This window comes from Ciconia boyciana, chromosome 29 (assembly GCF_034638445.1).
Source record: "Ciconia boyciana chromosome 29, ASM3463844v1, whole genome shotgun sequence".
Taxonomy (NCBI): Eukaryota; Metazoa; Chordata; class Aves; order Ciconiiformes; family Ciconiidae; genus Ciconia; species Ciconia boyciana.
In genome coordinates, this window is record NC_132962.1 from 666,874 (window position 1) to 687,193 (window position 20,320).

The 20,320-nt window shown below is 66.1% G+C and overlaps 4 protein-coding genes across 4 annotated transcripts in view; 2 read left to right on the top strand and 2 right to left on the bottom strand.

The window, feature by feature from the left end:
- Positions 1-719: 719 nt before the first annotated feature.
- PHF1 (PHD finger protein 1) lies at positions 720-8,993 on the top strand (the record flags this gene model as incomplete). Its single annotated transcript, XM_072847841.1, has 13 exons — positions 720-801; positions 917-1,012; positions 1,118-1,200; positions 1,285-1,433; positions 1,512-1,607; positions 1,736-1,804; positions 3,051-3,174; positions 3,285-3,352; positions 4,762-4,884; positions 5,186-5,233; positions 6,023-6,088; positions 8,689-8,889; positions 8,957-8,993. Coding segments are annotated over 13 exons (1,242 nt in total), but the record flags the coding sequence as incomplete, so codon positions are not given.
- A 516-nt stretch (positions 8,994-9,509) lies between these two features.
- Positions 9,510-14,991, bottom strand: CUTA (cutA divalent cation tolerance homolog). The gene is made up of 7 exons (XM_072847842.1): positions 14,948-14,991; positions 13,652-13,691; positions 12,678-12,925; positions 11,972-12,031; positions 11,788-11,833; positions 9,910-9,959; positions 9,510-9,765 (listed from the first exon to the last, which is right to left on the bottom strand). Exons 2-7 carry the CDS (start codon positions 13,667-13,669, stop codon positions 9,510-9,512), a joined length of 678 nt encoding a protein of 225 aa, XP_072703943.1. The 5' UTR covers positions 13,670-13,691; positions 14,948-14,991.
- Positions 14,992-17,024: 2,033 nt separating this feature from the next.
- LOC140644780 (uncharacterized) lies at positions 17,025-19,186 on the bottom strand (the record flags this gene model as incomplete). The annotated part of the gene is made up of 4 exons (XM_072847843.1): positions 17,025-17,095; positions 17,637-18,203; positions 18,431-18,832; positions 18,868-19,186. Coding segments are annotated over 4 exons (1,359 nt in total), but the record flags the coding sequence as incomplete, so codon positions are not given.
- A 246-nt stretch (positions 19,187-19,432) lies between these two features.
- Positions 19,433-20,320, top strand: part of SYNGAP1 (synaptic Ras GTPase activating protein 1) — a 34,181-nt gene continuing 33,293 nt past the window's right edge. Inside the window, exon 1 of the mRNA XM_072847844.1 lies at positions 19,433-19,497. Within this exon, the coding sequence (XP_072703945.1) occupies positions 19,476-19,497 (22 nt within the window). The 5' untranslated portion in view covers positions 19,433-19,475. The remainder of the gene's footprint in view (positions 19,498-20,320) is intronic.

Below are 20,320 nucleotides of genomic sequence, written 5' to 3' on the forward strand. Positions count from 1 at the left end.
TGGGACACCCCCAGACCAGGACCCCCAAACTGGGCCCCCCCATCCTGGATGACCCCCCAACCAGGACCCCCCAAACTGGGAGCCCCCCATTCCCGGACCCCCCAAACTGGGAGCCCCCCAAACTGGGACGCCCCCAGACCAGGACCTCCCAAACTGGGCCCCCCCATCCTGGATGACCCCCCCCAAACTGGGAGCCCCCATTCCAGGACTCCCCAAACTGGGACCCCCACCAAACTGGGAGCTCCCCCATCCCAGCATGAACCCCCCCCAAACTGGGAGCCCCCCAAACTGGGAGCCCCCCATTCCCGGACCCCCAAACTGGGAGCCCCCCATCCCAGCATGACCCCCCCCAAACTGGGACCCCCAAACCACCCCCCATTCCTTGGAGGGCTCCCCACCCCTTCCATCACATTTCGGGGGGTGTGTCCAGACATGGGGGGTCCCCATCTCCAACCCCCTCCCCAGGCACCCAGCATGTGATGGCGAGCGAAGTGGGGGTGTCCCCCCCGCCCCCCTGCTGCCCCCCGGCCCCCAAACCCCCCATTTTTGGGAGGGCCAAGACGTCCTGGCCCGCTGGACCGACGGCCTCCTCTACCTGGGCACCATCAAAAGGTGGGTGCCCCCCTTAGACCCCCCAAGGGGTCCCCCTTTAGACCCCCCTTTTTTACCCCCCCACTTTTTAACACCCCCTTTTTTACCCCCCTTTTTTTGCCCCCCCAGGTGGACGCCGGCCGCCAGGGCTGCTAGTGCAATTCGAAGATAATTCCCAATTCCTCGTCCTCTGGAAAGACATCAGCCCCGGTAAGTGCCTCTATTTAATTAATTACCCCTTTTTTAATTAATTACACCCCCTTAAATTAATTACCCCCTAATTAATTATACCCCCTAATTAACACCCCCCCCCCCCTCTTCCCAGCGGCGGTGCCGGGCGAGGATCAATCCTGCTGCGTCTGCTCCGGCCGAGCCCTGAACCCCGAAAACCTCCTGGTTCGCTGCGAAAAGTGCGGCCACGGTGAGACACCCCCAAAAACAACCCCTCTACCTTTACCCCGCACCCCAAAATTTAACAGCCCCCCCCCAAAAATACTCCCCCCCCCCCAAAAAAAAAAAAAAAAAGCCTACCACCAGCAGTGCCACCTCCCCGCCGCCCGCCCCGGCCCCTGGATGTGTCGTCGCTGCGTCTTCGCCGTCGCCACCAAGGTGAGCCCAAATTTGGGGTGCCAGCGAAGCGTACCCCATTTTTACCCCTCCCCCATTCTTTTACACCCCTTTTTCTTTTTCCAGAGAGGGGGGGCATTAAAAAAAGGCCCCCACGCCAAGGCGATGCTCAGCATGAAAGCCGTCCTCCCTTACCAATTGAAGAGCCTGGAGTGGGACCCTCCCCACCTCACCAACCGCCAGCAGTGCTATTGCTATTGTGGGGGGCCCGGGGAGTGAGTAGAGCCCCCCCCCCTTTAATTTTAGGGTCCCCCCCCCCCCAAAAAATATTATTTAATATCAATTTTTTGAAGGTGGAACTTGAAGATGCTGCAGTGCCGGGGCTGCGCCCAGTGGTTCCACGAAGCCTGCACCCAGTGCCTGAGCAAACCCCTCCTCTACGGGGACCGGTGGGTTTGGGGGGCCCCCCCCCCCTAAGTGGGTGCCCCCCCCTCTTAATTTTGTGGGGTTCCCCCCCCCAAAAAAAAAAAACCCCACCCCAAAAAACCCCTACAAAAAATAACGAAGCTCGCCCCAGGTTTTACGTCTTCGAGTGCTGCGTCTGCACCGGGGGGGCTGAGAGCGTCCGGCGCCTGCCGCTGCGATGGTGAGGGGGGGGGGGCACCCCCAAACCTGGCACCCATAGGGATCCCCCACCCCCACCCCCGAGGCAGCACCCATAGAAGAGCCCCCCCCACCCCCCGCCACCCATCTGACGCCCCAAGCCGGCACCCATGGGGGCCCCCACCCAAATCCACCCCCTTATCCAGCCCCCTCAGAGGCTCCCCACCCCTGCGACCCCCCCTCCACCCAGCACCCCATATTTTGGGGGCCCCCCTCTTTTACCCCCCGAGGGCTGACATTGCCCACCCTATGGTTTTGCCCCCATCACCCCACATTTTTCGCCGCCCCCCAAGTGAACATCACCCCACCATCACCCCACGTTTTTGGGGACCCCCACCCATCACCCCACATTTTTGGGGTCCCCCTTGTATTCTGGGCCCCCCAGCTGGCCATCACCCCCATTCCTCCCTAAGGCCCCTCTCCATCACCCCTCTATTTTTGCCCCCTATATTTAGCTCCCCCATATTTTTGGGGTCCCCTCTATTTTTGGGGTCCCCCGTATTTTTGGGGCCCCCCAGCTGGCCATCACCCCCATCACCCCCATCACCCCTAAAACCCTTCCCCATCACCCCCTACAGTTTTGCCCCCTATATTTAGGGCTCCCCTTATATCTAGGGGAGCCCCCCGCATTTTTGGGGTCCCCCCCATATTTTTGGGGTCCCCCTATATTTTGGGGTCCCCCCGTATTTTTGGGCCCCCCCCCAGCTGGCCATCACCCCCCATCACCCCTAAAACCCCTCCCCATCACCCCTACAGTTTTGCCCCCTATATTTAGGGCCCCCTTATATCTAGGGGAGCCCCACATTTTGGGGTCCCCCATATTTTTGGGGTCCCCCTATATTTTGGGGTCCCCCTATATTTTGGGGCCCCCCCAGCTGGCCATCACCCCCATCACCCCCCATCCCTCCCTAAAACCCCTCCCCATCACCCCCTACAGTTTTGCCCCCCTATATTTAGGGCTCCCCTTATATCTAGGGGAGCCCCCACATTTTGGGGTCCCCCATATTTTTGGGGTCCCCCTCTATTTTGGGGTCCCCCGTATTTTGGGGCCCCCCAGCTGGCCATCACCCCCATCACCCCCCATCCCTCCCTAAACCCCTCCCCATCACCCCTACAGTTTTGCCCCCTATATTTAGGGCTCCCCTTATATCTAGGGGAGCCCCCCGCATTTTTGGGGTCCCCCCCATATTTTTGGGGTCCCCCCCTATATTTTTGGGGTCCCCCCCCAGGGTGGACGTCGCCCACCTCATCCTTTACCACCTGAGCGTCTGCTGCAAGAAAAAATACTTCGACCTGGAGCGGGAGATCCTGCCCTTCGCCAACGCCAACTGGGACGCCCTCCTGCTGGGCCAGGTATTGGGGACCCCCCCTGCACCCCAAAACCCGGGGATGGGGGGGGGTCCTGGGGGGGGCCCCCCCTTCTCACCCCCCCCTTTTTTTTTTTCCTCGCCTGCTCCCCCCAGCTCGCCGAGACCCCCAAGGGGGAGCGCTACGGGCAGCTGCTGGGGGCCCTCAGCGCCCACAAGGACAGGTCAGGGGGCCCCCCCAAATCCTTCCTGACCCCCCCCTGCACCCCCAAATCCTTCCTGAACCCCCCCGCACCCCCAAATTCCATCTGACCCCCTGCACCCCCAAATCCCTCCTGACCCCCCTGCACCCCAAATCCCTCCTGAACCCCCTGCACCCCCAAATTCCATCTGACCCCCTGCACCCCAAATTCCTTCCTGAACCCCCTGCACCCCCAAATTTCATCTGACCCCCCTGCACCCCCAAATCCTCCTGGCCCCCTGCACCCAAATCCTTCCTGACCCTGCACCCCCAAATTCCATCTGACCCCTGCCCCAAATCCCTCCTGAACCCCCTGCACCCCCAAATCCTTCCTGACCCCCCTGCACCCCAAATTCCATCTGACCCCCTGCCCCTCCTGGCCCCCCTGCACCCCCAAATCCTTCCTGACCCCCTGCACCCCAAATTCCATCTGACCCCCTGCACCCCCAAATCCTTCCTGACCCCCTGCACCCCCAAATTCCATCTGACCCCCTGCACCCCAAAATCCTCCTGAACCCCCGCACCCCCAAATCCTTCCTGACCCCCTGCACCCCAAATTCCATCTGACCCCCCTGCACCCCAAATCCCTCCTGGTCCCCCGCACCCCAAACCCCCTGGTCCCCAAAACTCCTGTCCCCCAATCGCCCCTGCACCCCCAAACCAGCTGCCCCCAAATCCCCAACCCCTGCGCCCCAAATCCCCCAAACCCCCTGCCCCCCAAACTCCTGTCCCCCAAATCCCCCTGGTCCCCCACACCCCCAAACCCCCAAATCCTCTGGTCCCCAAAATCCCCCTGTACCCCAAACCCCCTGCACCCCAAACCCCTGCGCCCCAAATCCCCCAATCCCCCTGGCCCCCAAACCCCCGGCCCCCAAACTCCCTGCACCCCCAACCCCGCCTCCCCCAAAACCCCTGCACCCCAAAACTCCTGCCCCCAATCCCCCGCACCCCAAATCCCTGCACCCCAAATCCCCCAAACCCCTCTTGCCCCCAAACCGCCCTGCACCCCAAACCCCTGCGCCCCAAATCCCCCAAACCCCTCTTGCCCCCCAAACCCCCTGCTTCAAACCCCTGTGCCCCCAAATCCCCCAAACCCCCTGCACCCCAAACCCCTGCACCCCAAACCCCTGTTCAAATCCCCCCAAACCCCTCTTGCCCCCCAAACCCCCTGCACCCCAAACCCCTGTGCCCCCAAATCCCCCCAAACCCCTCTTGCCCCCAAACCCCCTGCCCCCCAAACCCCTGCACCCCAAATCCCCCCAAACCCCTCTTGCCCCCAAACCCCTGCCCCCAAACCCCCTCTTGCCCCCCAAACCCCCCGCGCCCCAAATCCCCCAAACCCCCTCTTGCCCCCCAAACCCCCAGCCCCCCAAACCTTTCTCCCCCCCCCAGGTTCATCTCCGGGCGGGAGATCAAGAAGCGCAAGGGCCTCTTCGGCCTCCACACGCGGGCGCCCCCCGCTGCCCCCCACTTTTTGGGGGCCCCAACCGCCCCCCCCCCGCTCACCGACAGCAGGTGAGCGGCCTCGCCGCCCTCCGCCCTGCTAGGTAACGGGGGGCGGCGGGTTTGGGGGCCCCCACACCCCCCATCTCCTCGCCCCCTCCCTCTCCCCCAACCTGCACCCCCCAAAAAATTTGGGGGGGGCCCAAAATCGGGCAGGATAAGGAGGGGTCTCTTACAGCTTCCCCTCAGGGCAGGGCAGAGGGGGGGGCCGCCGCCGCCCCCCGCCGCACCCAGGTAAGCCCCCTTCCCCCCCCAAGCAGCACCCCAATATTTTGGGGGTGTCGTCACCCCCTTCGTCCCCATCCCCCCCCAGGGCCCCCGGCAGCTCCTACAACTTCCGACGCACGGACGCCCGCTGCCCCCAGGTTTGGGGGGGCTGGGGGTTTGGGGGGCTCTGGGAGTTTTGGGGGGCTGGAGGGTTTGGGGGGCTGCAGGGATTTTTGGAGGGATTTGGGGGGCTGGGGGGGTTTTGGGGCTCTGGGATTTGGGGGGGCTGAGGGGGATTTGGGGGGCTCAGGAGGATTTGGGGGCTGCAGAGTTTTGGGGGAGGGATTGGGGGGCTGGAGGGGTTTGGGGGCTCTGGGGATTTGGGGGGCTGGAGGGATTTGGGGGCTGGAGGGTTTGGGGGAGGATTTGGGGGAGGTTGGGGGCTGCAGAGTTTTGGGGGATTTGGGGGGCTGGAGGGATTTGGGGGGCTGGGGGGGATTTGGGGGTGGGGGAGGTTGGGAGGGGCTCTGGGGAGTTTTGGGGGGCTGGAGGGTTTGGGGGCTCTGAGGAGTTTGGGGGGATTTGGGGGCTGGAGGGTTTGGGGGGCTCTGAGGGATTTGGGGGGCTCCAGGGAGTTTGGGGGGCTGGGGGGATTTGGGGGGCTCTGGGGATTTGGGGGCTGGAGAGGGTTTGGGGGCTGAGAGGGATATGGGGGCTGGAGGGTTTGGGGGGCTGCAGGAGTTTTGGGGGCTCTGGGGAGTTTGGGGGGCTGGGGGGTTTGGGGGCTCTGAGGGCTGGGGGTCTTCAAAGGATGGGGGATTTGGGGGTGTCGGGGGCCGGGGTTTGGGGGTACAGGGGATATGGGGGCGGGGGGGCTGGGAGGATTTGGGGGTGGGGGAGTTTTGGGGGCCTGGGGTGCCCCCCATGTGCCCCCCCCTCCCCACCCCAGCACCCCCATCCGGATGTTCGCCTCCTTCCACCCCTCTGCCAACACGGCCCCCAGCCTCAGGTGGGCACTGGGAGGACTGGGCCATACTGGGAGGGCTGAGGGGCCATACTGGGAGGGCTGGGGGCCATACTGGGAGGGTTGGGGGCCATACTGGGAGGGTTGGGAGCCATACTGGGAGGGCTGGGCCATACTGGGAGGGTTGGGGGGGCATACTGGGAGGGCTGGGGGCCATACTGGGAGGGTTGGGAGCCATACTGGGAGGGTTGGGCCATACTGGGAGGGTTGGGGGGGTATACTGGGAGGGCTGGGGCATACTGGGAGGGCTGGGGGCCATACTGGGAGGGTTGGGAGCCATACTGGGAGGGCTGGGGGCCATACTGGGAAGGCTGAGGGGCCATACTGGGAAGGCTGGGGGCCATACTGGGAGGGCTGAGGGCCATACTGGGAGGGTTGGGGGCCATACTGGGAGGGCCGGGAGCCATACTGGGAGGGTTGGGCCATACTGGGAGGGTTGGGGGGGGTATACTGGGAGGGCTGGGGCATACTGGGAGGGCTGGGACATACTGGGAGGGCTGGGGGGGCCATACTGGGAGGGTTGGGAGCCATACTGGGAGGGCTGGGCCATACTGGGAGGGTTGGGGGGGCCATACTGGGAGGGCTGGGGGCCATACTGGGAGGGTTGGGAGCCATACTGGGAGGGTTGGGCCATACTGGGAGGGTTGGGGGGGCATACTGGGAGGGCTGGGGCATACTGGGAGGGTTGGGAGCCATACTGGGAGGGCTGGGGGCCATACTGGGAAGGCTGAGGGGCCATACTGGGAGGGCTGGGGGCCATACTGGGAGGGCTGAGGGGCCATACTGGGAGGGCTGAGGGCCATACTGGGAGGGTTGGGAGCCATACTGGGAGGGTTGGGCCATACTGGGAGGGTTGGGGGGCCATACTGGGAGGGTTGGGGGCCATACTGGGAGGTTCGGAGCCATGCTGGGAGGGCTGGGGGCCATACTGGGAGGGTTGGGGGCCATACTGGGAGGGTTGGGAGCCATACTGGGAGGGCTGGGCCATACTGGGAGGGCTGGGGGGGGGTATACTGGGGGGGCTGGGGGCCATACTGGGAGGGCTGAGGGGCCATGCTGGGAGGGTTGGGGCATACTGGGAGGGTTGGGGCGGTATACTGGGAGGGCTGGGGCATACTGGGAGGGCTGGGGGGCCATACTGGGAGGGTTGGGAGCCATACTGGGAGGGTTGGGGGGCCATACTGGGAAGGCTGAGGGGCCATGCTGGGAGGGTTGGGCGCCATACTGGGAGGGTTGGGAGCCATACTGGGAGGGCTGGGGGCCATACTGGGAGGGTTGGGAGCCATACTGGGAGGGTTGGGGGCCATACTGGGAAGGCTGAGGGCCATACTGGGAGGGCTGGGGGCCATACTGGGAGGGCTGGGGGCCATACTGGGAGGGTTGGGAGCCATACTGGGAGGGTTGGGGGCCATACTGGGAGGGCTGAGGGGCCATACTGGGAGGGTTGGGAGCCATACTGGGAGGGTTGGGGGCCATACTGGGAGGGCTGAGGGGCCATACTGGGAGGGCTGGGGGCCATACTGGGAGGGCTGAGGGGCCATACTGGGAGGGTTGGGAGCCATACTGGGAGGGCCATAGGGGCCCCCCCCGGGCCATAGGGGACCCCCCCAGGGCCCTATAGGGACCCCGCGGCTGCACGGGGACCCCCGGGGCCGTATGGGACCCCCCGAACTTATAGGGCCCCGCAGGGCCATATGGGAACCCCCCCAGTTCCATACAGGGACCCCTGGGGCCATATGGGACCCCCAAGGCTCTGTAGGGACTCCCTACCCTATAGGCCCCCAGACCCTATAGCCCTCTGGACCCTATATCCCCCCGGACCCTATAGCCCTGCCCTATAGCACCCCCATACCCCCATCTGCTATAGCCCCTGTCCCCTGCCCCCCGACTGCTATACCCCCATCCCCTATGCCCCCCATGCCTTATACCCCTATCCCCCCATACTCTCTAGCCCCTCCCCTATACCCCCCGTCCCTATACCCCCGTCCCCCATAGTCCCCATACCCTATAGCCCCCATCCCCTATGGCTCCCTATAGCCCCCCATCCCTATACCCCATCCCCTATGCCCGCCCATAGCCCCCGTCCCCTATAGCCCCCCGTCCCCTATACCCGCCCATAGCCCCCATCCCCTATGCCCCCTGCCCCTATCCCTATACCCCCGCCCCTATCCCCCCATGCTCTCTAGCCCCCTCCCTATACCCCCTGTCCCCTATAGCCCCCATCCCTATACCCCCGTCCCCTATACCCGCCCATAGCCCCCCATCCCCTATGCCCATAGCCCCATCCCTATACCCCCCATAGATCCCCGTCCCTATGCCCCCCATACTCTCTACCCCCCATCCCCTATAGCCCCCATCTATAGCCCCCCGTCCCCTATACCCCCTATACCCCCCCATCTATAGCCCCCGTCCCCTATACCCCCCATCCCTATGGCCCCATCCCCTATAGCCCCTATACCCCCCATCCCCTATAGCCCCCCGTCCCCTATAGCCCCCCATCCCCTATGGCCCCCCGTCCCCTATACCCCCCTATACCCCCATCCCCTATAGCCCCCATCCCTATGGCCCCTCCCCTCTCTCCGCAGCGCCGCCGCCGCCAGCCCGGACCCCGAGAGCGAAAGCCCCGAGCGCGGCCCCGGCCGCCCCTCCCCCCGCCCCCGCCCCAAGCGCCGCCCCTCCCCGCCCCTCCCCTCCCCCCGCCGCCGCCGCCCTCCCCCCCCGCGGGGGCCCACGCGCGTGCTGGCCCGGCGCGTGACGCTGGACGGGACCGTCCAGTACCTGGTGGAGTGGGGGGCGGGATGCTCTGAGCCCCCCGGGGGAGGGGGGCACCCCAAAACCACCCCCGCCTGCGAGCGACACACTTTATTTTTATCATTATCGCGATATTTAAGCGGGGGGGGGGAGGGCGCGCCCTCCCCATCGCGTGTCTCCCCCCCCCCAATAAACGGCTCCAGGGCAGCGCGGCCTCGTGTGGTTTGTGGGGGCTCCCCCAAAAAATTGGGCTCCCCCAATTCGTGCCCCCCTCGATTTGGGGTCCCCCTCAACTTGGGGTCCCTCCCCAATTCCCCTCCCTCCCCCAATTTGGGGTCCCCCCAAATCGTGACCCCCTCCCAATTTGGGGTGCCCCCAAATCGTGACACACCCCTCCGATTTGGGGGTCCCTCTCAATTTCTGTCCCCCCAATTTGCCCCCCCCCAATTTGGGTCCCCCACATTTCTCTGTGTCCCCAATTTCCGTGTCCCCCCAATTTATGGGGTCCCCCCAATTGTCCCCTCCCCCAATTCAGGGTCCCCCCAAATTCAGGGTCCCCCCCAAATTCAGGGGTCCCCCCTTTGCATCTCCCCCATATTTCGCCCCCCATTTTTGGGGTGTCCCCCCTTTGGAGTCCCCCATTTTTGGGGTCCCCCTATTTTCGGCGTCCCCCATATTTACCCCCCCCCAGTCCGAGTGTCCCCCCCGTGGCTGTGTCCCCAAATTTCGGGCTGTCCCCCCCCATTTTTGGGGTGCCCCCCGCTTTGGGGGTCCCCCCCCATTTTTGGGGTCCCCCCCATTTTTGGGGGGGGCAGGGGGGGACGCTCTCCTGCACCCAGCGCAGGTAGGGGGGGTTCCCCTGGGCCACCGGCACTGCCACCACCTCGGCCACCTCGTAGGGGTGCGCGGACCTGGGGGGGGGACACACAGGGGGTGTCACCCTGTCACCCCCCCCCCAGTGTCACCCTGTCACCCCCCCCCCAGTGTCACCCTGTCACCCCACCCCCCCCCCAGTGTCACCGCGTCCCCCCCCGGGTCCCCTCCCCCGGTCTCACCGCACGAACGCGGCCAGCGCCGGGATCCTGGAGCTGCGGGTCTTGATCATCTGGGGGGGGGAGAGGGGACACGTGGGGACACTTGGGGACGTTGGGGACATCGTGGGGACACCCCTGGGGACACCGTGGGGACATTAGGGCCACTGTGGACACCCCGGGGACATCGTGAGGACCCTGGGGACACCTTGGGGACATCGTGGGGACACCAGGGGGACGTTAGGGACATCCTGGGGACACCCTGGGGACATTAAGGACATCCTGGGACACCCCGGGGACATTGTGGGGACACCAGGGGGACATTAGGGACACTGTGGACACCGTGGGGACATTGTGGGGACCCTGGGGACATCGTGGGAACACTGGGGACACCCTGGGGCCACCTCGGGGACATCGTGGGGACACCAGGGGGACGTTAGGGACATCCTGGGGACACCCTGGGGCCACCCCGGGGACATCGTGAGGACACCCTGGGGACACCCTGGGGACATTGTGGGGACCCTGGGGACACCCTGGGGACACCAGGGGGATGTTAGGGACATCATGGGGACACCCTGGGGACATTGTGGGGACCCTGGGGACATTAGGGACACTGTGGACACCCTGGGGACATCGTGAGGACCCTGGGGACACCTTGGGGACATCATGGGGACACCAGGGGGACGTTAGGGACATCGTGGGGACACCCCTGGGGACACCGTGGGGACATTAGGGCCACTGTGGACACGCCGGGGACATCGTGGGGACACCCTGGGGACGTTAGGGACATCCTGGGGACACCCTGGGGACATTGTGGGGACACCCTGGGGACATTAAGGACATCCTGGGACACCCCGGGGACATCGTGGGGACACCCTGGGGACATTAGGGCCACTGTGGACACCCCGGGGACATCGTGAGGACCCTGGGGACACCCTGGGGACATCGTGGGAACACTGGGGACACCCTGGGGCCACCCCGGGGACATCGTGAGGACACCCTGGGGACATTGTGGGGACACCAGGGGGATGTTAGGGACATCATGGGGACACCCCGGGGACATCGTGAGGACCCTGGGGACACCTTGGGGACATCATGGGAACACTGGGGACACCCTGGGGCCACCTCGGGGACATCGTGGGGACACCATGGGGACATCATAGGGACACTCTGGGGACAGTGTGGGGACCCTGGGGACACCCCGGGGACATTGTAGACATAGTGGGGACACCCCAGGGACATCGTGAACACCCTGGGGACACTTTGGGGACACCGTGGGGACATTGGTGACACCCCAGGGACGCTGGGGGGGGGACACACCCCCTAAGGACATTGTGGGGACACTTTTGGGACACTGGGGGGATATTGGGGACACTGGGGACACCGTGGGGACACTGGGGACACCCTGGGGCCACACCAGGGACATGAGGGACATCATGGGGACATTGGGGACACCCTGGGGACACCATGGGGACACGCCAGGGACATGAGGGACACCATGGGGACATCGGGGACACCATGGGGACACCATGGGGACATGCCAGGGATGTGAGGGACACCATGGGGACACTGGGGACACCGTGGGGACATCGGGGACACCGTGGGGACACCATGGGGACATGCCAGGGACATTAGGGACACCATGGGGACACCGGGGACACTGGGGACACCGTGGAGACATGCCAGGGACATGAGGGACACCGTGGGGACACCGTGGGGACATTGGGGACACCATGGGGACACGCCAGGGATGTGAGGGACACCATGGGGACATGAGGGACACCATGGGGACACCGTGGGGACACTGGGGACACCGTGGGGACACGCCAGGGACATGAGGGACACCGTGGGGACACGTGGGGACACTGGGGACACCTCGGTGACACCGGTGACGCCACTCACCAGCAGGACCTCGCTGTCCTCCTCCACCTGCCCCTTCCACTCGTAGCTGCGGGGAGGGGACGGGGACACAGGGGGGACACGGGGACATGGGGGGTGGCCTGGCCCCGCCGTGTGTCCCCGTCCCCACGTCCCCGTGTCCCCGCGTCCCCGCGTCCCCCCCCCGTGTCCCCGTGTCCCCGCTCACATGGAGGTGACGTGGGGCAGGACGTTGACGCAGGCGGCCAGCCGCTTCTCCACCATCGCCCTGGGGACAGCGGGGACAGTGGGGACAGTGGGGACAGTGTCACCCCCTGCCACCCCCCCGCCCCCTGCCACCCCCCCCTTGTCACCCCTCCTGTCCCCGTCCCCCCTGGTGCCACCCGCCCGGCCACCCACTGTCCCCCGGTGTCACCCGCCTGGGGATCCCTGTCCCCTCCCCACCGTCCCCGCCGTGTCACTGCCCGGTGTCACCCCGTGTCCCCCAGTGCCACCCCTGGTGTCCCCCAGTGTCCCCCATGTCCCACAGTGTCACCCCCTGTCCCCCCGGTGTCACCCCGTGTCCCCCAGTGCCACACCCGTGTCCCCCCGGTGTCCCCTAGTGTCACCCCTGTGTCCCCCATGTCCTCCCTGGTGTCCCCAGTGTCACCCCCATCCCCCGGTGTCCCCCCCATGTCCCCCAGTGCCACCCCGGTGTCCCCTCCAGTGTCCCCTGGTGCCACCCCCATGTCCCCCAGTGTCCCCCCGGTGTCCCCCAGTGCCACCCCATGTCCCCCTGGTGTCCCCCAGTGTCCCCCTGTGTCCCCCCATGTCCCCCAGTGCCACCCCCGGTGTCCCCCATGTCCCCCCACGTCCCCTAGTGCCACCCCCGTGTCCCCCGGTGTCCCCCCCCGGTGTCCCCGCCGTGTCCCCACCTGGCCAGCTCCTTGGCCACCGTCTCGTTGGGGCAGGTGACGAAGGCGGCCGCGAGGCTGCCGGGGACGTAGGTGTCACCGGGGTCCCCGTGCTGGCGGGTGTCACCGGGGTCCCCAGGCTCGCGGGTGTCACCGGGGTCCCCGGGCTGGCGGGGGACGTTGGGGTCGCGGTGGCCCGAGGCCATGGAGAGCAGCCGCCACCCCAGCGCCTGCAGCAGCGGCACCGTCACCGTCACCAGCGCCAGCGCCTGCGGGGACAGCGACGCCCGCCGCGTCACGATAGCCGCCACGTCGCGATCGCCGCCGCGCAGCCTGGGACGTCGCGACGGCCGGGACGTCGCGAGAGCCAGCGGGGGGGCGCGGCGAAAGCCAGCCCGTCGCGATATCTGGCGCGGCGCGACAGCTGGTCGCGGCGCCGTGGGGTCACGAATCCCAGCGTGTCGTGACACCCAGCACGTCACGATACCCAGCACGGCGCGATACCGGCCCGTGGCACCAAGATAGCCGGCGAGAGCGCTGCGAGGCCTGGCGCGTTGCAATACCTGCCGTGTCACGATACCCAGCCACGGCGCTGCGATACCTCCAGACCGCAGCGTCACGATACCCCGCTATGTCACGATAGCCAGTGCATCGTGATACTCCCTCACAGCACCACGGTACCCACCATGTCACGATACCCGCTGTGTCACAATACCTGCCTACGGCACCACGATACCCGCAACGTCATGACGCCCACCACGTCGTGATACATGGCATGTCGTGATACCCGGCATGTTGTGGTATCCACCATGTCGCAATACCCGCCCACAGCACCATGACACCCACCATGTCGCGATACCCGCCATGTCTCGAAACCCGGCCCCACACCACCGTGCCTGTGACACTGTGATACCCCCCCACTGTCGTGACATCCCCCCCCCCGTCGCGATACGCCCCCCCCGTCACGACAGCCCCGCCGTGGGGCGGGTACTCACGCCGCAGGCCAACTTCATGGGGCGCGGGAGCCGTCCCCTCCTGCCGGGAGAGCCGGCGCCGTCAGGGGACCCCGCCTGCCCCACGGCTGCCCCACGGCACCGGGACCTGCCCCATGGCTGCCCCACAGCCCCCCAGCTGCCCCACGGCCCCCCAGCTGCCCCATAGCCCTGGAGCTGCCCCATGGCACTGGAGCTGCCTCATAGCCCCCCAACTGCCCCATAGCCCTGGAGCTGCCCCATAGCCCTGGAGCTGCCTCATAGCCCTGGAGCTGCCCCATAGCCCCCCAACTACCCCATCGCTTGCCCCCTCCACCCCCTCTCACCCCATTTGCTGCCCCAAGGCCCTGGGCATTGCCCCCCAGCCCCATATACTGCCCCCAGCCCCATATACTGCCCCCAGGACCCCCCAGCCCACTATACCACCCCCTGCCCCCTATCCTGCCCCTGGCCCCATATACACCCCCCAGGCCCCGTACTGCCCCCAGAATGCCCCGACCCCTGTACTGCCCCCCAGCCCCATATACTGACCCCCAGCCCCATGTACAGACCCCCAGCCCCTATATTGTCCCCCTAGCCCCATATACAGCCCCCCAGCCCCATATACTGACCCTCCAGCCCCCTGTACAGACCCCAGCCCCCTGTACAGACCCCCAGCCCCTATATTGTCCCCCTAGCCCCATATACTGACCCCCAGCCCCTGTACAGACCCCCAGCCCCATATACTGACCCCCAGCCCCATATACTGACCCTCCAGCCCCATATACTGACCCTCCAGCCCCATATACTGACCCCAGCCCCTATATTGTCCCCCTAGCCCCATATACAGCCCCCAGCCCCATATACTGACCCAGCTGGCCCCCTATATTGTCCCTCTCGCCCCATATACAGACCCCCAGCCCCATATACTGACCCCCCAGCCCCATATACTGACCCTCCAGCCCCTGTACAGACCCCCAGCCCCATATACTGACCCTCCAGCCCCATATACTGACCCCCTAGCCCCATATACAGCCCCCAGCCCCATATACTGACCACCCCAGCCCTATATACCGACCCCCAGCCCCTATATTGTCCCCCTAGCCCCATATACAGCCCCCCAGCCCCATATACTGACCCCCCAGCCCCCTATATTGTCCCTCTAGCCCCATATACTGACCCCCCAGCCCCATATACTGACCCCCAGCCCCTATATTGTCCCCCTAGCCCCATATACAGCCCCCAGCCCCATATACCGCCCTTGGCCCCACATACAGCCCCCACCCCCCATAACCCCCCCTCCCCCGCCCCCGCCCCTACCCGCCGCCGCGCCTCTCGCTCGGCCGCCGCCCCCACGTGACCCAGCCGGCCCCGCCCCCGCCGCCGCGCGTCACCGCCGCCCCGCCCCTCCCCGACGCGTCAGCTGAGGCCGGAAGCGGCCGGGTTGGGGAGGGGGAGGCCACGGGGGGAGGTGGGGGGAGGAGGAGTGTGTGGTGAGTGGGGGAGGGGTGGGTGGGGGTGAGTGGGGGAGGGTGAGGGGGGGGTGGGGGTGAGGGTGAGTGGGGAGGGGTGGGGTGAGTGGGGGAGAGGGGAGGGGGTGGGGGTGAGGGGTGAGTGTGAGTGTGCGGGGTGGGGGTGAGTGGGGAGGGGTGAGGGGTGGGGGGGTGGGTGGGGGTGAGTGAGGGGGGAGGGGGGTGGGGGTGGGGGTGAGTGGGTGGAGGGGTGGGGTGGGTGGGGGAGGGGTGAGGGGGTGAAGTGAGGGTGAGTGGGGGGGAGGGGAGAAGTGAGGGTGAGTGTGGTGTGCGGGGTGGGGGGGAGTGGGGGGAGGGGTGAGAGTGAGTGTGAGTGGGGGGAGGGGGAGAGTGTGATAGTGTGAGTGTGAGGGTGAGTGTGGGCGTGTGAGTGAGCGTGGGTGAGTGTGAGCGTGGGGTGGGTGTGAGTGTGAGTGAGTGAGTGTGAGTGTGAGTGGGAGTGCAGGTGTGAGTGGGTGTGAGTGTGAGTGTGAGTGCAGGTGTGAGTGTGAGTGGGTGTGAGTGTGAGTGCAGGTGTGAGTGGGTGTGAGTGTGAGTGCAGGTGTGAGTGTGAGTGGGTGTGAGTGTGAGTGCAGGTGTGAGTGGGTGTGAGTGTGAGTGTGAGTGCGGGTGTGAGTGGGTGTGAGTGTGAGTGCGGGTGCGGGTGTGAGTGTGAGTGTGAGTGCGGGTGCGGGGGCCCTCAGCGCGGGGGCCCCTCACCAGCGCACACTCGCCTTCCCGCGCCGCGTCGCACACCCGCTGAGCGCACGCTCACTTCAGTGCCGTGCACACTCACGCGCCCCTCGTGCACGCTCACACTCACCCCGTGCGCACTCACACTCACCCCTTGCACACCCACCCCTTGCACGCTCTTCAATGTCGTGCACACTCACCCCTCGTGCACACTCACACTCACCCGCGCACACTCACACTCCTTGTGCACACTCACCCCGCGCACACTCACTTCCATGCCGTGCACACTCACACTCACCCCTCGTGCACACTCACACTCACCCCGCGCACACTCACACCCCTTGTGCACACTCACCCCGCGCACACTCACTTCAATGCCGTGCACACTCACACTCACCCCGTGCACACTCACGTTGGTGCTGTGCACACTCATCCCACACACGCTCACACTCATCCCACGCACACTCACACTCACCCTGCGCACACTCACACTCACCCCGCGCACACTCACTTCGATGCCGTGCACACTCACACTCACCCCGCGCACACTCACTTCCATGCCGTGCACACTCACACTCACCCCTCGTGCACACTCACACTCACCCCGCGCACACTCACACCCCTTGTGCACACTCACCCCACGCACACTCACTTCGATGCCGTGCACACTCACACTCACCCCGCGCACACTCACACCCCTCGTGCACACTCACCCCATGCACACTCACGTTGGTGCTGTGCACACTCATCCCACACACGCTCACACTCACCCTGTGCACACTCACACTCACCCGCGCACACTCACACCCCTTGTGCACACTCACCCCTCGTGCACACTCACACTCACCCCGCGCACACTCACACCCCTCGTGCACACTCACCCCTCGTGCACACTCACACTCACCCCGTGCACACTCACACTCACCCCGCGCACACTCACACCCCTCGTGCACACTCACCCCTCGTGCACACTCACACTCACCCCGCGCACACTCACACTCACCCGCGCACGCTCACACCCCTCGTGCACACTCACCCCTCGTGCACACTCACACTCACCCCTCGTGCACACTCACACTCACCCCGCGCACACTCACACTCACCCGCGCACGCTCACACCCCTCGTGCACACTCACCCCTCGTGCACACTCACACTCACCCCTCGTGCACACTCACACTCACCCCGTGCACGCTCACGCCAGTGTGAACTGGGAGCTACTGGGAGGGCTGAAGAGCAGGAGCCCTCGGGAGCACTGGGGGGACACTGGGGTGGGGCACTGGGAGCACTGGGAGCAACTGGGAGCCGCTGGGATGGGATGGTGGGACACTGGGGGAGCACTGGGAGCACTGGGATGGGGATGCTGGTGGCACTGGGAGCACTGGGATAAGGACCCCGGGGATGCTCAGGGGCACTGGGAGCACTGGAACAGGGACACTGGTGGCACTGGGAGCACTGGGATAGAGACTCTGGGGACAGCGGGGACACTTGGGGAACTGGGAGCGCTGGGAACACTGGGATGGGGCACAGGGAGGCACTGGGATGGGGACTGGGGTTACTGGGAGCACTGGGGTGGGGACGCTGGGAGCCCTGGGGGGCAAGGGGACACTGGGAGGCACTGGGAGCGCTGGGGGCTCTGGGACAAGGACACTGGGGACACTGGCAGGCCCTGGCATGGGGCACTGGGAGCTCTGGGAGCAACTGGGAGACGCTGGGATGGGATGGTGGGAAACAGGGGGGGAACTGGGAGCGCTGGGATAGAGAGCTTGGGGATCCCCGCGCCACTGAGGTGTGCCGCCGCTGTCACTGGTGCCACTGGTGCCACTGGTGTCGCCAGTGTCCCTGATATCGCTGCTGCTGCTGGTGCCACTGCTGTCACTGGTGTCACTGGTGCCACTGGTGCCACTGGTGTCACTGGTGCCGCTGATGCCGCTGCTGTCACTGGTGTCACCACCGTCATTGTTGCCGCTGGTGCCACTGGTGCCACTGCTGTCACTGGTCTCACTGGTGCCACTGGTGTCGCTGGTGTCACTCATGTCACTGGTGCCACTGCTATTGCTGCTGTCACTGGTGCCACTGCTGTCACTGGTGTCACTGGTGTCACCGCTGTTACTGGTGCCACTGCTGTCACTGGTGTCGCTGCTGCCGCTACTGTCACTGTTGCCACTGCTGTCACTGTTGCCACTGGTGTCACTGGTATCACTGGTGTCACTGCCATTACTGGAGCCACTGGTGTCGCTGCCATCACTGGTGCTGCTGGTGCTGCTGCTGTCACTGTTGTCACTGGTGCCACTGGTGTTGCTGGTGCCACTGGTATCGCTGGTGCCACTGGTGTCACTGGCATCACTGGTGGCACTGCTGTCACTGCTGTCACATCACTGGTACCACTGGTGCCACTGCTGTCACTGCTGTCACTGGTGCCACTGGTGCCGCTGCTGTCACTGATGCCACTGGTGTTGCTGGTGTCACTGGTATCACTGGTGCCGCTGGTGTTGCCACCGTCACCGGTGCCACTGCTGTCACTGGTGCCACTGTCACTGGTCTCACTGGTGGCACCGGTGGCACTGCTGTCACTGGTGCTGCTGGTGTCACTGGTGCCACTGCTGTCGCTGGTGTTACTCCCATCATTGGTGCCACCGCTGTCGCTGCTGCCACTGGTTTCACTGTTGTCACTGGTGTCACCGGTGCTGCTGGTATCACTGGTGTCACCGCTGTCATTGGTGCCACTGGTGCCACTGGTGTCACCGCCATCACTGGTGCCACTGCTGTCACTGGTGTCAGTGGTATCACTGGTGCCACTGGTGCCGCTGCTGTCACTGGTGTTGCTGGTGCCACTGGTATCACTGGTCTCACTGGTGTTGCTGGTGCCACTGCTGTCACTGGTCTCACTGCTGTCGCTGGTGTTGCTGGTGTGGCTGGTGCCACTGGTCTCACTAGTATTGCTGGTGCCGCTGGTGCCACTACTGTCGCTGGTGTTGCTGGTGCTGCTGCTGTCACTGGTGTTGCTGGGCCACTGGTCTCACTGGTGCCGCTGGTGCCACTGCTGTCACTGGTCTCACTGCTGTCACTGATGCCACTGGTGTTGCTGCCACTGGTATCACTGGTCTCACTGGTGCTGCTGCTGTCACTGGTCTCACTGCTGTTGCTGGTGCTGCTGGTGTCACTAGTATTGCTGGTGCCACTGCTGTCGCTGGTGCCACTACTGTTGCTGGTGCCACTGGTGTTGCTGCCGTCACTGGTGCCACTGCTGTCGCTGGTGCCACTACTGTTGCTGGTGCCACTGGTCTCACTGGTGCCACTGCTGTCGCTGGTCTCACTGATGCTGCTGCTGTCACTGGTGTTGCTGGGCCACTGGTCTCACTGGTGCCGCTGGTGCCACTGCTGTCACTGGTCTCACTGCTGTCGCCGATGCCACCGGTGTTGCTGTCGCCGCTGTCGCCGGTGCCGCCGGTGCCGGGGGGGGGGGCCCTTAAAGGCGCCGCCCCTGCGAGCGCCCCGCGGCCCCCCCCTCCCGCCCCTCCCCGCCCGGATCCTCCCCGACGCCTGCGTCCCCCCTCCCCCGACGCCCGGGTCCGCCCCTCCCCCGCCCGCCTGGGTCCCCGCGCCGCCCGTGCCGGCGCCCGGGGAAGCGAGCGGCGGAGGAACCATGTCCTATGCCCCCTTCCGAGGTACCGGCACCGGGGGGGCACGGGGGGGGGGCACCGGGGCGGTGGGGGGGGGCGGCCCCGCAGCCGGTACCGGGAGGCAGCGGGGAAGCGGGGGGAAGCGGCCCGGGGTGGGGCCGGGATCGGGACCGGGACCGGGAAGGGGGGTGTCGGGACCGGGGGATGCTGCTACCGGGGGAGGCCGGTACCGGGGGAGGCTGGTACCGGGAGAGGCCGGTACCGGGGGTTGCCGGTACTGGGGGAGGATGCTGGTACCGGGGGAGGATGCTGGTACCGGGAGATGCCGGTACTGGGGGTTGCCGGTACCGGGGGAGGGTGCCGGGACCGGGGAGGATGCCGGTACCGGGGGATGCCGGTAGGCAGTGATGCCGGGACCGGGGGATGCTGGTACCGGGAGATGCCGGTACCGGCGGTTTGTCGGGACCGGGGGAGGATGCTGCTGCCGGAGGGTGCCGGTACCGGGGGATGCCGGTACCGGGGAGATGCCGGGACCGGGGGGTGCCGGTACCGGTCGGTGCTGGTACCGGGGAGGATGTTGCTACCGGGGAGGTGCGGGTGCGGGGGGAGGATGCCGGTACCGGGCGATGCCGGTACCGGGAGGGGGGGATGCCGGGACCGGGGACGCTGGTACCCGGGGATGCCGGTACCGGAGGCTGCCGGTCCCGCTTGATGCCGGTGCCGGTGGCGGGTCCATCCCCGCGGACAGGGCCCGGTCCGGGGGGGTGGCGGGGCCGGGGTCCCCGGGGACCGGCCTGACCCACTTCGGAAACGGGGCCGGGGCCTGGGGGGGGGAGGGGGGCGGGGGGGAGGGGAGCTGCCCCGCGTC

Excerpts from the sequence above, each read along its gene's own strand:
- CUTA (XM_072847842.1), bottom strand. Across the intron at positions 11,834-11,971 it reads CTGCCCCACGTCACCTCCAT|CTACGAGTGGAAGGGGCAGG; the intron begins GTGAGCGGGGAC and ends CCCTCCCCGCAG. Across the intron at positions 9,766-9,909 it reads GCGCTGGCCGCGTTCGTGCG|GTCCGCGCACCCCTACGAGG; the intron begins GTGAGACCGGGG and ends TCCCCCCCCCAG.